Source organism: Rhinolophus ferrumequinum, chromosome 10 (genome assembly GCF_004115265.2).
Source record: "Rhinolophus ferrumequinum isolate MPI-CBG mRhiFer1 chromosome 10, mRhiFer1_v1.p, whole genome shotgun sequence".
Taxonomy (NCBI): Eukaryota; Metazoa; Chordata; class Mammalia; order Chiroptera; family Rhinolophidae; genus Rhinolophus; species Rhinolophus ferrumequinum.
This window is the reverse complement of record NC_046293.1, coordinates 18,077,648-18,099,271: the sequence shown is the minus strand read 5'-3', so window position 1 is coordinate 18,099,271 and position 21,624 is coordinate 18,077,648. Positions and strand designations below refer to the sequence as shown.

At 41.8% G+C, this 21,624-nt stretch overlaps 1 protein-coding gene across 5 annotated transcripts in view; it reads left to right on the top strand.

Annotated features, from left to right (window-relative positions):
* Window positions 1-21,624, top strand: part of ANO4 (anoctamin 4) — a 301,071-nt gene that overhangs the window by 172,337 nt on the left and 107,110 nt on the right. For all 5 annotated transcript variants that reach the window (XM_033116152.1, XM_033116156.1, XM_033116154.1 and 2 more), the window contains one exon: window positions 864-995. In XM_033116152.1, coding sequence (XP_032972043.1) covers window positions 864-995 — 132 coding nt within the window. The remainder of the gene's footprint in view (window positions 1-863; window positions 996-21,624) is intronic.

Below are 21,624 nucleotides of genomic sequence, written 5' to 3'. Positions count from 1 at the left end.
GATATGTGCTTTTGGAAAAAAAAAAATGCCCCCATTTTCTAGATACCTGAGGTAGCACAATTATTTAAAACTCTGCTGTGATTTTTGCTCCTGCCAGTGGCTGTGATTGAAAATTGGTCACTTAAAAGCCAGAGCTCTTCACTAGTAGATGTCCGAGCAGATGGGAGGTAGTCAGGGGAAAATGGTGGCTTGAAAACCACTTTCAGGACACGTTTGTTCTCCTTGACATCATTGTGTGCCCTGGGCAGAGTGACACAGGTGTTTCATGACACCCCAGCACCATGACAACCATTGGGTCAGCCTGAATAGAGAGAAGTGAACAGTAATGGGCCAGCTGTCTGCTGAGAGGCTGATGGGAGGCGTGAGAGGCCGGAAGCAGATCAGGAGATTCGGCTCCCTGCACGGTCAACCCACAGTGTGTGCTGTCAGCCTCCCTGCACAAAGTTAACGCCAGCTAGAGCTCTTCCCGAACCAAGGGAAGATGGGGGAAGTTTCCAAGCACAGAATGAGGTTTCTAGAACCTGCAGAATGTGAGAACTTAAGATTTCTGCTGCTTTGCTTAAGGGACTGTCAACTTCCTCTCCAGAGCCTTCCAGCCTTATTAGGACTCCTTGCTCATTTATTGGCATAACTCATGGCTGTTACCTCATGAACAGTAACATTGAGGCCTCTTGGTGAAATCAAAAACCACTAGAGCTGTGGCTCTCTTCTTTTGGGCTGTAAAATGGGGGGCGTGGGGTATCATGAATGCAGTATCAGGAGCATGTGGTGTCATCATTATGGCTCTGCAGAGACTTCCCACCTGTGTTTCGGGGCAATGCTGACATGCTGTCCCCTTTGGTCTTGCCTTTCATGTACCACAGGATCGATAAACAAATAAGCAGGTTTCGGAGATGGTTACCTAAGAAGCCAATGAGGCTGGACAAGGAGACACTGCCAGACCTGGAGGAGAATGACTGCTACACTGCCCCTTTCAGCCAGCAAAGGATCCATCAGTGAGTGTTTCCTGTGAAAGCCCTTGTCTTACGAAGGACGTGTAGTTGTGCTAGAGCCTTCCCCTGCACGCCTTTGATTCCTTGGCACCTGGAAGGAACAGCATAGTGCCATTCTCCCCTGTGAGTCCTGTGAGTGTTCATGGCCCTTTTATTTTACTCCGGGAAAGCAAACTGCTCTAACAAACAATGCCCACATCTTGGCGGCTTAACGCAATAGAAGACGCATTCATATGTGCGTTGGGTGAACCACCTCTGCATGGTGGTTCAGAGACCCAGGCCCCTTCTGCCTTGTGGCTCTCTCTGCCAATCCCGGTGCTCAGAGCCCTCTGCAGGCTCTTCTGCACCTCTCCAGCAGAGAGGAAAGCTGATCTACACCTCCTGTTGAAAAGAGGAGCTGTTGGGTTTTTTTACATTTCAGTTTGCTTCTCAGTTCTCTGTTCTTTAGCAAATACCAAGTTGCCCCAGGAAAAGCCATGTCACCTAGCAGCAGGCTTCCTGGCTGATCTATCAGACAGTCTCTGAATTGTCACAAAAGTAAATTGTCACTTTTGACAAGAGGTCAGGGGTGGGTGTAGGGAGTTGGCTAAGTAATTGAATCTTTGGGGACTTGCAAAAGTTATAGAGAATTGACTCTGAAGCTTCTGAGATGACAAGAAATCATGACCAGATGGCAGGGTCGGTGGTAGGAGAGTAGAGCATGCCAAAGGCAGGAAACAATGAGACAAAAACAGCCTCTTAAAGTGAGGATGAATCAGGTTGGCCCAGCCTCACTCTCAGCCAGACTTCCGGAATTCCTGGCTCTCCCTGTTCTCAGCCTTAGAGACAGCCTCAGTAAAAATGACTCACCTGAGGGGAGGAAAGGAGTGACAGATTAAAAAAAAAAAAAAATAGATTGCTAACTTTGAGAAAACATAAACCAAATGGCAGTTGTCAAGTTGCAGGGAGTGTAAATTGGGGGCACGTTTTAGCAACAGAAAATCAGTTAAAGACTGTGGACTTCTAGAGCTCAAAGGAGAGAAGAACAATCAAAAATAGACGGTCTGCATCAAAATGTATAATGTGTGATGCAAGGGAAGCAACTCAGTAAGCCTCTGAAATAGCCAAACCCTGAGTCCCCACAGGTCAGATTGATGCCAACCCAGCCACATTATGTGAACATTTAAAGGGGCCGTTGGACAAGACATGAAACTCCCAGCCCAGCTTCAACATCCTAGTTAAATCTTCCATGAGAAATAAGAACTAAAAGGGACTTCCTATTAACTCAGAAATGAGGACCTTATGGGTGTTTTCTTAAGAGAAAAAGATAGATGAGAGCTGACATGTTCCTGTTCTTAAACCCTTGCCATGCCTATGTCGTTCATCTTGAACTTTCCTACACGAGTGATTATTTGGCTTTCAGTTCTTCTGGAATAGAGTCTGATTTATGTGCTGATTTTCCCTTTGCTTCTTCTGTGCTTGAGAGAGTGCTGCAGAGTCTCCTAGAACAGTGCAGGATGGATGGATGGATGGAAGGATGGATGGAGAGTTCAATGAATTATACGGTATATATTCTGGTTTTTGTTTTACTTCAAAAACATGTAGGTAAATGGAAGAGGAATGGGATGGATGGATAGTTCAATGGATAAAGGAATCAATAAAGTAAAGTATATGGTATGTGTCCTGGGGTTTTGTTTTGCTTAAAAGGAAAAAAGATAAATGGACTAGGAACTGGATAAATGGATAGGTAGATGGATGGAGGAATCAATGAAATATAAGATGTGCACCTGGGGTTTTGTTTTTACTTCAAAAGGGTAGAGGTAAATGAAAGAGGAAGGTTTCCCAGTTCTCACCTACCTGCTGGTTCTCTTTCCTGGTGTTCTTGCTTTAGAACAAAGTTTCTCATCACAGTTCTCAAAGTCAGAGCACCTGGGAACCCATCAGGATCTCTAGGGATTAGAACCAAGAATCGTATCTTTACAAGTGTTTTAAAATATGTGATAAGTGAAGATGATAGCCTGTGGGGTAGGGGTATTCAGTCATCTCACATACACGAGAAGCCTTTTTTGACAGGTTTGAGTATTCACTGAACAATTGATTCATTCAGCAGTCACTCATTTGGTGTCTACTTCTTGTCAGGCGCTGTTTGGTTACAGAGGCTATAAAGGTAAATTATCCACAGTCTTGACCCTTGACATAGTAGAAAGAAGAGTGTTTCAAATAATTGTAAACAGTATGATGGATGTGACTTAAAAAAGGGAGTGCTCCATGCTTCAGATTTGGTGGGAGTTTGGTAAGAGATGAGGGTTGGTCCCAGGAAGAAAATGCTTGAGATGGGTCTTGAAGGATGATACTTGTCCAGGGAGGTAAGGAGGGAAACATAGTTCAAGAAGAGAGAATAATGTATGTATAAAAGAACAAAGGCGTGAAACAGAATGGAGTGTTTGAAGAACTACAAGTAGTTTTCTGCGAATGGGTATAGAGTGTGAGAAAACCTGCCGTTAATGTTTGAAAAAAGACAGTGGTTATTGGAAGATGAGCTTTCAAGACAGGAGAACTAAGGAGGAAAATGCAGAGCGATGGCTGGAATGAAGCAGACCCAAGAACCAGACCTTAGTGGGACCAAGAGGGTAGTGTGGGCAGTTCTGTCATGCGACTGGAAGAGGAAAAATTAAACAAGATCTTGAATGTCATGGGAAGTGGGGATTTTTTCCTTTCGAAAATTGTCAGGCCACACAGACAACATCCCTTTAACGAATGTGTAAAATTAAGACTTGAAGAATGCTGGCTGTCAGGTTGGAAATAATTGTTTGGTGCAAGCAGAAAAAAATTTCCCTAAGGATGCTTTGAGAGTGATGTTAATGGCTTTAAAGTAATCAGAAGTTGTTGGTTAATTAGCTCTGGGGGTTATAACCTGATCTCCTGGCTTTCCAAACGCAATCCCAGACCCCATGTGACTTCTTGGTTTTGCTGAGTGTTTGATACTGTATTTATCTAGGAATAAAAGAGAATGATGTGGTGTGTGTGTGTGTGTGTGTGTGTGTGTGTGTGTGTGTGTGTGTGTGTGTTAGAAAGAGAAGAGAATTGGAAGTTGAAATAGTGTCAAAGTGGGAAAGAGCCTTAAAAATACGTTACTCTCAGGATAAATCCCAGACTCCTAAGTTAGCTCACGAGCTCCTGCTTCCATTCCCCAGTTGTGTGCTTTGGGTTCACTGAGCTGCTTTGATCTCCTTAACCCACTGGGCCCTCTTGTTTCCGATGTACACGTGTTCTCCCCTCTGCCTGGAGTACCCTTTCCTTTGGGCTCCCTTATTTCAGCTTTTATCAGAGACATTTCCTTCAGATATCCTTCTAAGATTTCCAACCTCCACCCCAATTCTGGGTAAGCTGCACTCTTTTATGTCTTTTTAAAAATTTTTTGGGGTGACATTGGTTAATAAAATTATATAGATTTCAAATGTACAATTCTGTAATACATCATCTATATGTCACATTGTGTGTTCACCACCCAGAGTCAGTTCTTCCATCACCATATATTTGATCCCTTTTACCCTCATCTACCACCCCACCTCCCCCCTTTCCCTCTGGTAACCACTAAACTGTTGTCTGTGTCTATGAGTTTTTGCTTATTTGTCTTGTTCATTTGTTGCTTTCAGTTTTATATCCCACATATGAGTGAAATCATATGGTTCTCAACTTTTTCTGTCTGACATGTTTCGCTTAGCATGATACTTTCAGGATCCATCCATGTTGTTGCAAATGGCAGAATTTCATCCTATGGCTGAGTAATGTTCCATTGTGTATATGTACCACCTCTTCTTTATCCAATCATCTATCAAAGGACACTTTGGTTGTTTCTATGTCTTGGCCACCATGAATAATGCTGGTAATATTTTTTCCTATCATAGCTCTTAATTAATAGTGCCATCCATTTTAATTGCTTTCTCCTGGACTATAAGCTTCTTGAAAGACTATGTTTGGATCATCATTTTTGAATCCCATCGTTGGTGCTTACTAATGATTTTGTTAAATGAGAAAATAAATGAATGGATACAATGAAAACAGGAGAATCAAGTGTGTCAAGAATAAAGATGACGTGAAGTTAGCTTACCCCACACTCATCTCAAACTATGAGTAAATTCATGACATTTTCTCCTCAGCTGTGGTGACCTCCATTGTCCTTTATCCAGTAAACGGCACTGATATTTTTACAGTTACTGAAACCACAGTCTGGAAGCTATGATAGACACCTCCCTCACCTCCACTCCCCACATCCGATACATCTCCAAGGGCTGATGATTTTACATCCTACGTGTCTCTTTAATCCAACAACTGCTCTCTCTCTCTTTACCACCATTATCTCACTTCTGAAACCTGGAAACAACATGTCTCCCTGGTTCTATCCTTGCCTACCTCCAATCCATTCTCACAAGTGCATATAGAATGATGTTTTCGAAATGCACAACTAATCATGTCACCTCACCCTGTTTAAAAACCTTAGAATAAATATCAAAGTTATTGAGATGACGTACAAGCACAAGGCTTCGGATGGCCTGACCACACTGCCAACTCCTCTCCGGCCTTAACTGCCTTCCCTGCTTTCTACTCCTCCCTTCTATGATCCAGGAATATACAACTTCTCTCAGTTTTTTGGGTGCACTCTGCCTCAGGGCATTTGCACATGCTTTTTTCGCTTCTGGAATTCTCTTCCCATTCCTGTTCCCTTTACCTTGTTTCCTTTTATTATCCTTCAAAATTCAGTTCCAAAGACTCTTCCCAGGGGAACCCTCCTCCCATTCTTCCAGAGACAAGGTTTTCTTGCTAAATACTCTTTTCGCCGCATGTTTCTTATGTAACATTTTTCACATTTGAAGTTTTATAATTACTTAGGTATTATATGCTTAATGCGTCACTCTCCAGCTAAACTGTGAATTCCATGGGATCATAGGCCATATCTGATTTTGCTCACAATTATATCTCCAATACTTAACACAATGCCTAGCACGCAATAGATGCTCAATACTTGTCTATTAAATGAATGGAGTAAGGATAAAAGTAAAGAAGACAACATCGAGTAATCTAATCATAAATCTTTATACTTTGAGTTACATTATAGAAAAAGATTAAGTTGCCAATAGATTGAAAAGCAGGTAGCTTAGTGCACTATCGGAACAGATAACTATGTTTGAGAGGCAGTAGAAGCAAACCTCCAGGTGTACATCTCTATAAGTCAGCATAGGATGTCATTGGTCATTTTACATGGTATCACCAAAGATGGGCTTACAGCTGGGATAACTCTTACTAGGTGCCAGACATTATTTTAAGAAGTTTAATCCTCACAACCCTGTGAGAGAGGAGCTATTATTATCACCATTTTCCAGAGGACCAAAGTGAAGCACAAAGGGATTAAGGAACCTGCAGTAAATCCACCTGCCTGAACCAACCTGAGACATCAGTGCTTTAACACTGTAGGTGTTTATTTGTGATTTACATCATTGTCTAGTGTGAGTCACCACGGGGAAGGAGGCGCAATGTCTCTACTCCATGTAATTATTCAGGTATCCAGACTACTGCTGTCTAGTAACTCTGCCACCCCCTCGATCCCTTGTATCTGGTTGACAGATAGGAGAAGAGATGTGAGTGATTTTGTACGATGTTTTATGGGACAGGCTTAGAAATGGTGTATACTCCTTTTACTCACATTTCTTGGGCCAGACCTCAGTCACGTATTACCCCTAACTCGAGAAATGGTAGGGTAGTCTCAGTGATGGAACAGGGATTCAAATTCAGACAGAGGCTCAGATCCCACACTCTTTTTTTTTTTTTATACTTTAATTTTATTTTTTTAAATTTATTGGGGGTGACAATTGTTAGTAAAATTACATAGATTTCAGGTGTGCAATTCTGTATCACATCATCCATAAATCACACTGTGTGTTCACCACCCAGAGTCAGCTCCCCTTCCATCACCATACATTTGATCCCCCTCACCCTCATCCCCCACCCCCCAACCCCCTTACGCTCTGGTAACCACCAAATTACGTTCCCCAGATTAATTTTCAAACCCCGTGGCCATCCTGTGGTCACCGACTGCCCTCCAATCCCCTCACCCTCCCCCCCACCCCCCACCCCTCCCGCCCATCTAGCAACCCTCAGTTTTTCCTCATTGTCTCCCAAACTGTTTCTGATTAGTTCATTCACTTATTCTTTTCTTTTGAATCCGCAAATAAGTGAGATCATATGGTACTTATCTTTCTCTGTCTGACTTATTTCACTTAACATAATGTTCTCTAGATCCATCCATGTTGTTGCAAATGGTAAGATTTCTTTCTTCTTTATGGCTGCATAATACTCCATTGTATAAATGTACCACAGTTTCTTAATCCAGTCATCTACCGATGGGCATTTTGGTTGTTTCCATGTCTTACCTATTGTGTATAGTGCTGCAATAAACATAGGAGTGCATAAAGATTTTTGAATTGACCCACACTCTTAAGCATTACACTCTCCTGGAGGATTTCTCAACCTCAGCAGTATTGACATTTGGGGCTGAATAAGTTTTTGCTGTGGCAAGTGTCTTGTGAATTGCAGGATGGTTAGTAGCTCCCCTGGCCTCTATCCATTACATGCTAGTGGCAGTTCCCTCCCGGCCTAGTTGTGAAAATCAAAAATGTCTCCAGACATTGCCAAATTTTCCCTGGTGGCAGTGGTAGGGTGGGTACAAAATCACCCCCCTCTTCCTCCTTGAGAACCATTGTTCTGCTGTCTTTTATCACATGACACCTTTCAGGCAGGGCCACCTGCTCTCTGAGATAAGTTAAATTCTAGTCAAATCTGATGACTATGACAGACAAGTCCATTTAAAAATTAATGTATTCCTCTTCACTTTCTTGCCTGTGAATGTTGGCCTGTTTAAGTATCACTGTCCTTCATTCTTAAAATGGCATTAGCAGTAGTACCCTTGAGACAATTACTTTCTAAGGTCAGTACTCATAATAAAGGTTTTATGCTGATAGAGAAAAGGAAACATGGAAGAGAGTCATGTTGCTTTTTATAATAAACACAGTATATCCTTTCAAGAAATAGAGTAATTCTGAATTGCCTTTCAGAAGAATGTGTTAGATACAGACAGAAAAATATTCCTTTCTGTATTTTTTTTGTTTTTATTATTACTGTTATTTTATTTTTAGAAAATCCATAAAAGGCGAGGTAAAATTAAATGTTGATCACTTCCTAACAGAAGGATCTGAGATGTATGTTTGTTGTGGGTACATATGTTTAAAGAGGTATTCGTTCATTCACACGTTCCAGGCCTGTGGTTGTTCTGGGTGCTTGGGAATCAACAGTGAACAAACAGGCAAAGATGCCTGCCTTGCCGAAGCTTACATTTTAGCTGGGGCCACTGGCAATAAACTATAAACCAGTGGTTCTCAATCCGCGGGTGACATGGCAATGTCTGAAAACCGTTTTTGGTCGTCACAACTTGGGGTGAGCAGCGCTACTGGTGTCCAGAGGGAAGAGGGCAGGGATGCTACTAAACGTCCTGCCCTGCCCTGCGTGGGCAGTCCCTCCCCCGCCCACAACAAGGAATTATCCAGCTCTGGATGTGGAGACTTTTTTTTTTTTTTTTTAAGATTTTATTGGGGAAGGGGAACACGACTTTATTGGGGAAAGTGTGTGCTTCCAGGACTCTTTTTTTCCAAGTCAAGTTGTTGTCCTTTCAGTCTTAGTTGTGGAGGGTGCAGCTCAGCTCCAGGTCCAGTTGCCGTTGCTAGTTGCCGGGGGCGCAGCCCACCATCCATTACGGGATTTGAACCAGCAACCTTGTGGTTGAGAGGATGCGCTCCAACCAACTGAGCCATCTGGGAGGCAGCTCAGCTCAGGGTGCCGTGTTCAATCTTAGTTGCAGGGGGCTCTGCCCACCATCCCTTGCGAGAGTCGAGGAGTTGAACCGGCAACCTTGTGGTTGAGAGCCCACTGGCCCATGTGGGAATCGAACCTGCAGCCTTCCGAGTTAGGAGTATGGAGCTCCAACCGCCTGAGCCACAGGGCCGGCCCTGTAAACATTTTTTTAAAAAGTCAATTGTAAAGTATGTTGGACGGTGATACGTGCTGTGGAAAAAGGAAAGAGAAGTAGGGGAAGGGCGTGGTGAATACTGGCGTGGGGGTGAGGGTGCAGGTTGCAGTTTTAAAAGACAGAGTTTATATTCTTCAAGTTAGGTCTCAGATACAAGGTGTGGTTGGAGAAAGACTTGAAGGAAGAAGGGAGGGAGAGAGTTCCAGGTGGGGGAACAGCCGTAATCTGCAAGCACATCCGGCAGGGTGTGTTTGGGGACAAGTAAGACCCTGTGGCTGGAGCAGAAATGACAACGAGAGAAGATGGGCAGTAGCCCTGAGTTAGAGAGGTAGGAAGGAGACTATGTATACAGCCTCGTGGGCCATTGTGAAGACTTTGGATTTATAGAGGATTGACAGGGTCTCACTGAACTTTTGAAAAGTACTATTCTGATTGCTCTGTTAAGAATGGACTATACAGAGCAAGGGTAGAAGCAGGGACCAGTTAGGAGGCAATTGAAGTCATCCAAGTGAGAGATGATATCTTTATATATGTATATATACTCATAGTTTTAAGTTTCTAGCTTTTCAGAGTATACAGTGAAAATATATACCACATATAACTCAGCATAACTCACATATAACTCTTTGCAGAGCTTGGTTGTACACAAAACATTTTAATGTGGGCCCTGTGCATACAGGAAATAGACATTATAAAAAGACTCCTTAAAATGAAATTTGCTCACATGACTTTCTCCCCCTACTAGCCTGAGCTGTTCAGGACATGAGCTGTGTCTCTCGCATTGAGTGGCACCTGGGGAATGACTGTAAGACCTGATGGGGTGGCAGAGTTGGCATTCTGGCCACTGCTGGAGGACAGAGCTGTGGCTCCAGAGACAGGCGCTCTCGTGTTCTAAATTCAGAACATCCAGGTGAAAATTTGAAAATATATAATCAACTAGTCAGTCGGTTGTGGTCTCTGTGTTCAACTTGAATTTACCCCTGACTTGATTTATTTTTGGTCTCAGTTCTGGTAACTGATAGACCATCTTCCCTACCCAAAGTTTTGTGGCCTTTAAGTTCTATTATCAGGACTAATGCTTGACCCCAAGATATTTAACTCATGCATCACACCATGTGTTATGTGCATATATATGAAATGGGCAGAATAGAATACTACTCTTAAGAAAAGATGAAATCGTGCCATTTGCAACACTGTGGATGGATATTGAGATTATTATGCTAAGCGAAATAAGTCAGACAGGAAAAGTCGAGAACCATATGACTTCACTCATATGTGGGATATAAAACTGAAAGCAACAAAGGAACAAGACAAACAAACAAAGAAACGAAAACTCATAGACACCGACAATAGTTTAGTGGTAACCAGAGGGTCAGGGGAGGGAGGATGGTAGGAAAGAGTAAAGTGGGTCAAATATATGGTGATGGAAGGAGACCTGACTCTGGGAGGTGAACACATAATGTGATATATAGATGATGTATTACAGATGATGTATTACAGAATCATAGGTACACCTGAAACCTATGTAACTTTATTGTCACCCGAATAAATTTAATTTAAAAAGAAGACCACTAGACATGAAATTTGCTTACATTCTTTTTTTTCCCCCTTCTATACTGTGAGCTAAAGAATAACTTAAAAAATAAAGTCTAGGGAATAACAAAGAGACACAGCTCTCGGTGCCCAAGAAAGTAGTAACCATGGCAACTTGGTGGTGGGTCAGTGAGTGCTGGTAAGGATGGGAGAAAGCTGTTGAAGGGTCAGTGGGTGGGAGAGTCTCTGTCACCTCCCTTTGATTGCCTTTTTATCATTTTACCTTCCTCTCAACTGAATAAGCCAGCAGACCATGGCACTGAGGTATGGACAATGGAAGTCTTCAAGTAGACGTAGCAACAATTGCAATGCCAAAAGCAATAGTGACCACCATTTATAAATAAGTCTTACATTCCAAAGTTACACCATTGACGCATTACAGCGGAGGGTACGGGTCACATGACGAAGGTCAGAGCGACTGAATGGCTTGCTCAAAGTCACAGTGGCAGATTAGTGAACAGGAGAGAAGACTGTTTCCTCCACAGTGCTGCCACCTCATGTATGTACCACATGAACAGAACTAAAGTACAGTTTTTCAGCCACATCACACCAGTGCGAGCCTGTGGGTATAAAGATATCTGGTTGCCTTGGAGTTTATTGTTAAAGCGTTTGACGTGGATTAGAGACAAATAAAATGGTAACACAGAAAATAAATATTCTGAACCAAGGAGAATATCATTTAGAGTAGGCACTCAAGTTCAAGAGAAAAACGGGCTCAGATTTGCAGGCCTCAGTGGTCTGTGTATCTGTAATGGTTGATAACTGAGCCAACAAATTGGGCCGAAAGCCTAGTGGGCAGAGCAGAGGGAGAAACACAGTAAGTCACATGGTTCTTATTGTCAGAGAGGAAGAAAATCAATCCCTTAGTGAGGCAGTGCTTTTCCTACCATTTCCCTAGCATTTGCAAGAAATAAAATTCTTGCCTGGGAGAAGGGGGCTCCGAATGAAGTAGTGGACAGTATCCCCAGCAACCTTGCTAAAGCAAACACCTTGTAGGGCTTTTCCGGGGGGCTGTTTCTGGTAGGCCCCTCAGCATGATTCTGGGGGATTAATTGCTCGTAGTCATAAGCTTTTGCCATTTAGGCATGTCTTCAGCAAAATACTACAGTGTATTCTAAACTCATCTAATTGTAAATCTTTGTTGATTGAACTACATTCTACAAAAATCAAAGTTGAGAACTGATTAAAAAACAAGTGGCCTCACAGTCTATTTGAACACATATTCATGTTTGAGAAGCAGTAAAGCAAACTTGTTTTTATAAGTCCATGTGCAATGCCATTTGATCATTTTATATGGAGTCACCAGAACTGCAGCCACAGGATGCTTACGCACTGTGATATATGGGCACCTAAAGATGTAGCCAGTTACGGTATGGGACCCATAGTATTAAGGTCAGTCATTTCATTGAAGTGTTGTAGGTCCCTCTCAAAACTCAAACAATTTCAGAGAAGTTGGTATAAAACAACAGTAGGGAGTGTAGTGAAGGAATAGTGATAGCTAATATTTATGTGGTACTTACTAGTTTCCAAGTACTTCACAACTATAGACTCATTTAGCCCTGTGAATAAGGTATGGTCATTATCCTCAATTTTATAGAGGAGGAAACTGAGGCACAGAGAGGTCAAGCAACTTGCCCAAAGTCATACAGTTGATAAGTGGTCGGGCTTGGATTCTAAAGCCAGGCATTCTGGCTCCAGTCTTATCTTCTTAATATTCTGTATTAGGTATCTATGGCTGCTGTAACAAATTACTATGAATTGTGTGGTTTGAAAACAACACAAATGTATTATCTTATGGTTCAGTAGTTCAGAAGTCCAACATGGATCACACAGGGCTAAAATCAAGGTGTGGCAGGGCTGCATTCTTTGCAAAAGACCTGAGGAAGTATCTATTTGTCTGCTTTTTCCAGCTTCTAGAAGTTGGCACATTCCTTAGCTCGTGGCCCCTTTCTTCATCTTCAAAGCCAGCAATGGCAGTCGAGTCCTTCTCACATTGCATCACTTCGCTCTGACCTGGTTTCTCTCATCACATCTCGGTCTCTGACTCTCCTGCTTCCTCTTCCATTTTTAAGGACACTTTCAGTTATATTGGATCCACCTGGGTAATCCAGGATACCCTCCCTGTCTTAAAGGCAGCTAATTAACAGCCTTAATTCTACCTGCAACGTTAATTCCCCTTTGCCAGGTATCTTACTAACATAGTCAGATATATAGTCAGATAACATAGTCCCAGGGATCAGGATAGGGACTTCTTGAGGGAAGTGTTATTCTGCCTGGCACAGCTATATAAATTTGTCAATCTGTAAAGCACCAAGGGTCTGGGACGGAGGACAGGTAATTTTGATGGGAGAAAAGAAAGGAGGGAAAAGAGGGTTGTGACAGTAGGATTTGCGGACATTAAATGAAGCGACATGTAAATACTGGAAGTGCCAAAAAAATGTACACATTTTAAGAGATATATTACTTTCCGAAGTTGAATTGAATTACGGTAGCAATGTGTAGTATGATGTTCACTCAAAAGATGGCATTAATCAAATGAAAGCTAGTAGTGTCATTTATTGTATTACAACTTGAATACAGTGTTTCTTTTCTTAAAATGTGTATAGATTTTTTTTGACACCCTCTGTAGTTAGTCTAGTACCTGGCTCACAGAAAGCACTCAGTAATTAACAGCCATTATTATTATTATTACAATTCTTATTACTACTGCTACTTCTACTTCTACTACTACTACTGCTACTACTACTACTGTGAGCCAGGAGTTCAATGAGAATCCCTGGGAAAAAATCTCTGACAAGTTGTAGTCAGTATATACAGTAACATTTATGGTGACAAACTTTTGCAAAGATAAATACCTGAACTGAACTGGAATAGCATTACTTTTAAACTAAATGTTATCAGTGTCCCGAATATGTTATGGACTGAATGTATGTGTCCCCCTCACATTCCTATGTTGAAATCTAATCCCCAATGTGATGGTATTAGGAGGCGGGGCCTTTTGGAGGTGATTAGGTCATGAGGGTGGGGCCCCCATTAAGGGGATTAGTGCCCTTAAATAAGAGACCAGAATATAGCCATGAGGATGTAAAGCACAGCATAGGGAATATACTCAATAATATTGTAATAACTATGTATGATGTCAGGTGAGTACTAGACTTACCAGGGGGATCACTTCGTAAGTTATGTAAATGTCTAATCACTATGTTGTACACCTGAAACTAGTATAATATTGTACGTCAACTGTAATTGAAAAGTAAAAAATTATTTTTTTAAAAAAAGGAGAGAGACCAGAGAGCTAGCTCCCTCTCTTTCAGCCATGCGAGGACACAGTGAGAACTGGGCAACCTAGAAAAGGGACTCAACAGAACTTGACCATGCGGGCCTCCTGATCTCAGACTTCCAGCCTTCTGGAAATAAATCTCTGTTGTTTATAGGCTGCCCAGTCTCTGGTAATTTATGGTAATTTGTTATAGCAGCCCAAACTAAAACACGATTGCCATTTCACATTTATCTATCAGTAAAACATACGTATATTTGTTTTCTAAACGCTCTCAACATAGATCTCTGAAGTGACATAGGGAAACAGTCTGATGCTTCTTGCCTGTGCCTTTTATTGTATTTTATTTTCAGGGTTTGGAGGGTTTTTGTTGCTGGGGGTGGTTCTTTTGTTTGTTTGGTTTTTGGTTGCTTTCACTGATATGAAATCTTTAGAGAGTTCCTTAGGCAGAGATACTGAGATTGATTTAGGTAGGAGAACGTTCTGCTAGTGCCGCTGTGACTCACAGGCGTCTCCGACACCGGTTTTAGTGCAGCCACTTCCTTAGCATGAGCATCCTCAGTTTGCCGGGAATTCGTGTGGATCCACAGAGTCAGGGGAAACGTAGCTGGATCCTAGGAAGCTTTAAACGGAGATGAAAATCAAACAAGCTCTGCAGCCTGAGATTTGTGCTTCTGAAAATGATGTGGCTCCTTTTCAGTAGGACAGAATTTAATGACTTTAGTTTAAGGGACAAAGAGGTCATCTAATCGTGCGGGGAGAGCACACCTTTGGCTGTCTGGAGATCCAGTAGTTAGCTCGCTGTGTTCTCTTAGTATTTCTGGGACCCACTTTGAATAAGTCACTTAGAAATCTTTTACTGACACTTATCCATCTGTAAATAAATACAGTTTTTTAAAGTTACCAACTCATTCATTCAACAGATTTTTACATATATGTTGTGCCAAATTACTATAGTGTAGTAGAGAAACATATGTTCATGTGTATTCATATGTATGTTTATATGTATTTTTTTATTTAAAAATTTAAATTGAACATGTTAAATTTGATGGGAAAGAGGCTATTTTACTCATCAAAGTGACAAAAGGCAATGCACCTAGAGGAAAAGGGAAGATTTGCCAAATTTAGGTACAATAAAATAAGGAAGGGTTAACATAAAGGGGAAGGCAGGACGAGGCCCTCGTGTGTGGTTGGATTGTATATCATATAATTGCAAAGCCCATTACATCATGTGGAACAATAGTGGCCAGAGGGAACCAGGGAGATCGGAGGGAAGGAAACAATTGTGCCTGTAGGTGCTCTGTGCTGTTCATCCATTGTCTCACTTGACCTTTGCAATAACCCTGCGACATAATTTCATTATCATCATTTTGCAGAAGGTAGAATCATTGGGGTTGACATCTGCCTGATTTCAAAAGATTTCAAACCCTTGCACCTTCCCTAATACCCCAGCTGATATTTATCGAGCACTCACTAGACACCGGGCTTCTCATGAGACTAGTAGCAGTATTATCTGCATTTAGAGATGGAGAAATCGAGCATTTAGAGATGGAGATGGAGAAAGGGAAGTTCAGTTATCTGAGTTACACAGCTGGGAGAAGCAGGAAGCCGTTTTCAACAGTGAGATTCCATGAGATCACTCTCATCTCCTCTGCACCCTCACACTGAGGCTCTCTTATTTATCATCATTACGGTAGGGGATGAAAGACAATAGATTTATCTCTTTTAAATCACCTCTTTTGAATCTAAGGGAAGGGCTATTAACAACTGTAAGGCCTGGGGCAGGAGTACAAATAAAGCCTATAGACCTTATGTCTAAATGATTAAAAGTAATAAATCACGTTAACAATTAAGTACAACACAGTCTCTCCTTCTACCCTGACAAATACATCTGCATAATGATGTAAGTCCAAGTTCATCATTTGGAAGTCCAAGTTTTTGGGATCCTCAGAAATCCGTTCCACTGGTGGTTGTGGGGGAAATTGTCTCCCTTCCCCGCCCTTGGCCTGCCCTCTTCTCTTCCTACTCATAGCTCATCCCACGCTGAGGGGCTTCAGACTCATGCATGTGGACACCCAATCCCGTATTCAGGTGCCATCCATGCCCCCTGCAAGCAGCTTGGTTACTTGTCAGGTATAGAGGTGTCTTCAGTAGGACAGGCCTGGAGTAGAGGTCCACAAAGACCCAGAAGTGGCCTTGGGACTTTGGGGGCAGGCTCTGGCTAGCACATCCCTTTGGCTCTGCTGATACCTCACCCCGTGGGACGCAGTATGGCTGGGGAGGTCCATATATGAGCCCTCTACAATCCAGGGCCTGGGCAGGGAGCATCTTATATCTAAGAGTGGCAATGGGGAGGGGACAGGAATTAAAGCTGTAGCCTTTGATTAGTACTTTATTCAAATGACCACTAATTCAGGACCATGTCTGAGAAATGTCTTTATCCCTGGGAGTAAACTGATTCTTCTCATTCCCCACTTTCCTTACCCCCAACGTTACACCCATACCATCAGTTTTGTGTTCCCCACTCCTGATTAGTGTTGTCACCACTGCGTGTTGACCAGCCTTGACGCTGCCATCTTCCTCACCGTACGCCATCAGCACCACGTCCTTTTGGTCCCAGCTCCTCCCCTCTGATCTCACCAATGCTACCTTGGTTGAAGCATCTCCTGTTCTGTCTTCTCACCTCCTCCATCTCTCCCCACTCCCAAATCTGCCCACCACACTCATGCCACAGGTTGCTTGCAAGCCTTTTATCACTGGTCCATGCAGCACCATTGTACAATTAGAAGAAGGGGACCCTTCTTCCTGGAATTCACAGCCCACAGATGGAAAACAAGCAGAGTATGGGCTGGGTTTCCACCGTTCCTTCTCTCCTTCAGCCCTGCACCTTCAGCAGTAAATAATACGCATTGCCATATGGGGTAGCATTGCTTCCTTGTGAAACAGCTTTCAAAGATGCTCTAAGGTAAAATTTAAACTCAGCAGGACACACTAAACTGCTTTTCCAGCTCCTCCTCTTCTCCCCAGCCTCCTAGGCTGGCTGGGCTGGATGCTCCTACAGCACGGCAGTGGAGGTTACCTAACTATCCCATGACAATTGTTCCTTCTTCTTAAGGTGCCCTCTCTTTCCTCTCACCGTGGTGAAAGCTTGTTCTTCCCTCAGGAACTAGTTCAGATGTCATCGGCTTGATGAAGCTTCTTACATTTCATGCAGGTCACGTTAGACTTCTGGGCCCATTGCCTTGGTAAATGCTTTGATTGTGAAATTGATTGTATTGTCCCACATTTATGTGTTTCCATGTGTACATGCTACACAAAGCACAATTCAACAACCAAAAGTAATTAGAAGGGAGTCCCAGTCTTGACTCGAGTTTCTCAAGAGACACAAAAAGAAATCAAGTACGTGTTCCTCACCAATGGCTTATGGTCATCCTTGCTTCTTCCTTCACACCCTCCCCTTCTATCCTGACAAAAACCATTCTTCCTGCATCCCAGCCTGTACAGTTTTTCTTTCCTCTTCTTTTATTGTTCTTTTCCTCCCCAGCCCTCCTCAAACCTCACCCACTCTCTCCTATCACTTTATTATGTAGACTGAAATAGCTTCTTCACCAGGAAAAAAAAAAAATTCATCCTTTTCAGGACAGGTAATTAGGCCATAAATTATAGGATTGTCTTTGTTGGATTAGAGATGGGCCAGTCAGATGTTGCTAGGTTATGCTGCAGTAACAAACAGCCCTCAGAACTCAGGGGCTTACTCAAATGTTTACTTATTGCTCCGTAGTAGCTGTTCGTCAGCTGAGGCTCTGCTTCACATGTCTTCTTTCTTATGGGATCTTGGCTGAAGAAGTAACCTGTACCTAAGACATGCATTTTTATGACAAAGGGACAAAATAATAGGAGAGCCACACACTGGCTTTTAAAATTTCTACTCATATATGGCATATATCACTTCTGCTCACATTTCACTGACCAAAACAAGTCTCATGGCCATGCATGGTAATGAGGTGGGAAATTATCCTTCTCTCCCAGGATGGCGGGATGTGAGGCCATGATAATGGATAAGGTTACATAATCCTCACAAAGAAAAAGCAACTTAGGAATAATAATGTAATCTACTCAGGAATACCTTTTGTTATTATTTTTTTGTCCTGTCACATTTATATAACACATTAGTCTGTGAGCTCTTCTAGGATGCAGGTGATACCTGGTACTGTTTTCTTTGGTTTCAGACACCTTCCATATTTTTAGGGAAGGAAGTTTCCATGAAAGTTAGCAAAGACTTGGGCAGAAGAGAGGAAAACTATGTAGGGTAGAAATTAGACTTGGGGTTGAAAATATTTCAAAATTCAAATTCAGACACCATCTTTACACTGTGATGATATTCCTGTCAGATTAACAAGCAGGATAGGTAGATGGCTGCTTATGTGGTATGTGATTTGAGAGAGAGAGAGGGGGAGAGAGAGAGAGAGAGAGAGAGAGAGAGAGAGAGAGAGAGAGAGAGAGAGAGAGATTCTTCCTTAAAGAATGTTTATTTTCTAGCTCCCTGAATCACTGAGGCTCCATTCAGGAAAACAAACCCAAGACTTATTTCAACAGAGAGGTTAATATGGGGAATTGGTTAAGTAAATAACAGATACTGGAGAACTAAAATGCCACAAAGGGAGCACTGAGGCCACACAGACAGTAACCACAGGAAATGAAGCAGCTACCTCCCCCAGGGCTCGGGGAACAGAATAAAGAGGTTGGACTTACCAGAACCTAGAAGCTCAGAGGAGGGGGACCCTCCGGAGCTGAGCCCCAGTCCTCTGGGGAGGAGATGCCACTCTGCTGATGCCAGTACCTCTGGGGTAAGGGGCACTGTAGTGGGTACAGTTTGGGGTATGTCTTTAAAAAAAAAAGATAGAAATTTGAATCAAGTGCCACTGCGTCGTTGAGGAATCATTGCTGCAACGACATTGACAAGAACCACAGGCAAACAGGAAAAACCAAGTCCCTTAACCCCCTTGTTTCCCTTTTTCAGTCTCCTGTAGTGCCCCCTACTGGCAGAACATATCAGATAGCCAGATGCAAAGTAGAATTGTTGGCAGAATTCCAGCTCCAGCATCTTAGAGGAGAATATAGAAGTGGGAAGCTAAGAGATAATAAAAAGTACACTCTCTCAGACCAGGAATTTTACAATTTGAACTTTAAATCCTTTGGCTAAGATCGCCTGTGTCTAAAATTAAAATGTCCCTGGGAAAAATGAAGAATTTAACGTTATTCTTCATTTACACCCCATTATGAATAAGTCTACCAAATCTCTTTTAGAGAGTTAAAAATTAAGCTGAGGTGGAAAGAAGAGCCATAGAGGGGTACTCTGGCTGTAGTGGGGCTAGATAGAGGGTGCCATTAGGATGGTAAATGTGGGGGGGAAAGGTCAGAAATGAAAAAAGAAGACAGGGATTACGGAAGATAAATTTTACCAACTTTCAAATTTTGTAGATAATTGGCAGAGTTTCTAGGTCTTTGCTGATCACAGCAATATAAATGAACTGCAGGAAAGTAGATAGATCTGTCCCTTCAGATCTGTCCCTCTAATACTCGGGCCGAGTCAGCTCCAACAAGGGAATATTAAACAAGACCTGGGACGAAGACCAGACTAAGACAGTAGCAGTGAATGAGTCACTGAATAACCAATATATGCAGTGACAATTGTCTAAGTAATCCAGATAAAAATTATTATTGACTGAATTTCAGTAGCACCCTAATTATTGGAAAGCTGAGGCCTGGGTTATTCTTAATTGGATTTTTTTCTGTTCTAAGGATTAATTAGGAAACCACTCGTGTTTCCACACCTGTTTTTATAGATTGGTAAAAAACTATTTTTTCTTCATTCTGACTCACTTTTACTTAGCAAATACAAACGATCTCTAATAAATGTGTATATTCCAGTGCTTTCATGTTTTCATTCTGAGAAGCCATTTCAGTTCCATCAGCGTCAAACACCAGTTCAGTGACAGGCACAGTGTGGGACAGGACAAAGATGAAGGAATTACAGTTTCTGCTCTTAAGGGCTAGTGGTTGAGCTCCCACAAGTTCTGTTTGGGAGCACAGGGTCTGGAGTGAGTGGGGCCTGGTCCCCAAGTCTCCGCTCTGCAATTCACAAACTATATGATTCTTAGCTTCAATATCTTCATCTGTGAATTGGGAGTAAGAGTAGTGCCCAAATAATAATAGGAAAATTAGCAACACAGTGTGTAAATGCCTATGGTAAATTTTCAATAAATTTGTCTATTATTATTAACATACAAACCTGATATATAAACAGATATTTTAACGTGTGTGAGTTCTATATATATTCATTTTCGCTGTTCATTGCTAAAGGTGGAGATAGTTTAGGAATGCTTTGAATTATTGCCAATTCCAGGATATTACTTTTTTTTTCTTTTCCTCTTTTCTCCTCTTTCTTTTAGCATTGCTTCCTTTTCTCCCCCTATCCTTTCCTCTTCCTGCCTCTTCTTCCTCCAGAATTATCCAGACTAGTCCACCTCCCCAGTTCCCTTGGTTCTGTGTATACTTAGCCAATATCAGAGGGGGTGTGTAGCCTACTGTGTCTTACCAACAGGTTTTCAATGACCGCATATCCTCTTGTTAAGTAACTGACATTTAAAAATATTGTTGTTCAACCAACGATTCTCCAAGCCTTTTCTACCATGATACATGCTAATGTTTACTTATTCAACACACTTCTTTGTGCTTTCCTGCTCCCCTAGGAAGCACATTAGAATATATGGGAGTAAATCGGTGTTCTTATAAAGGTAGTACAAATCAGTTCTAATCCATTCTAATATATTGTTTTTTTAAAAAATCCCCAAATTTAGACAGTTTAGCCATTATTAGTGTCAAAGTAATTGCCACACACTTTATCATTGATCATGTTACATCAGGATATTGTGACAGATGGATGAATTGGACTCCCAAATTTGACTCTTGCTTCTTTCTTAAGACCTGTCCAAATCTACGCACCGGAAATGCCACCCCTACCATATTCCCCCGAAAATAAGACCTAACTGGAAAATAAGCATGGCTCTTTTGGAGCGTCGTTTTTCAGGATGCTCGTAATACAAGCCCTACCTCAAAAATAATCCCCAATTAAGATCATCAGCCACACGGATGCATGTAGTATGTCCGTTGCAACACACGACAGACGTATTGAATTATAAAATAATAATATTAATATATAATTAAAGATAAGTAAATATTATTGACATTAATACTTAAAATAAATGATAATATAAATTATAATTAAGTATTTGTAAATACCCAAGCAGGCGCCTTTGGACAGAGGTAAACGCCTATGTAAACAGAGGAACTTGAGACTTATTGCCGAATGACCAACAGAGTACAGACAGAACGCATGAATAACATGTGCACTTGATAACAAATGGATGTGGTTGTGTCTGATATGAATCTTCATAATTCAGTATATCGTGTGTTGTAATGGACTACTTAATGCACTCATGTGAAATAAAGAAATATTTTCTGAATTTTGGTGCTTACATTTTTTTGTCACTTTTGTGTGGACCATCATCATTCTTAACTGTCATCATTTTTGTTGCCACTCCTGTCTCGTAAGTCTTCAATTAGTACTTGATTTCATGGTAGATTTAAAGGGAGTAATATTTTGACCCCCAGACAAGATGAGTGCAAAAAGAAAGAGCTGTTTC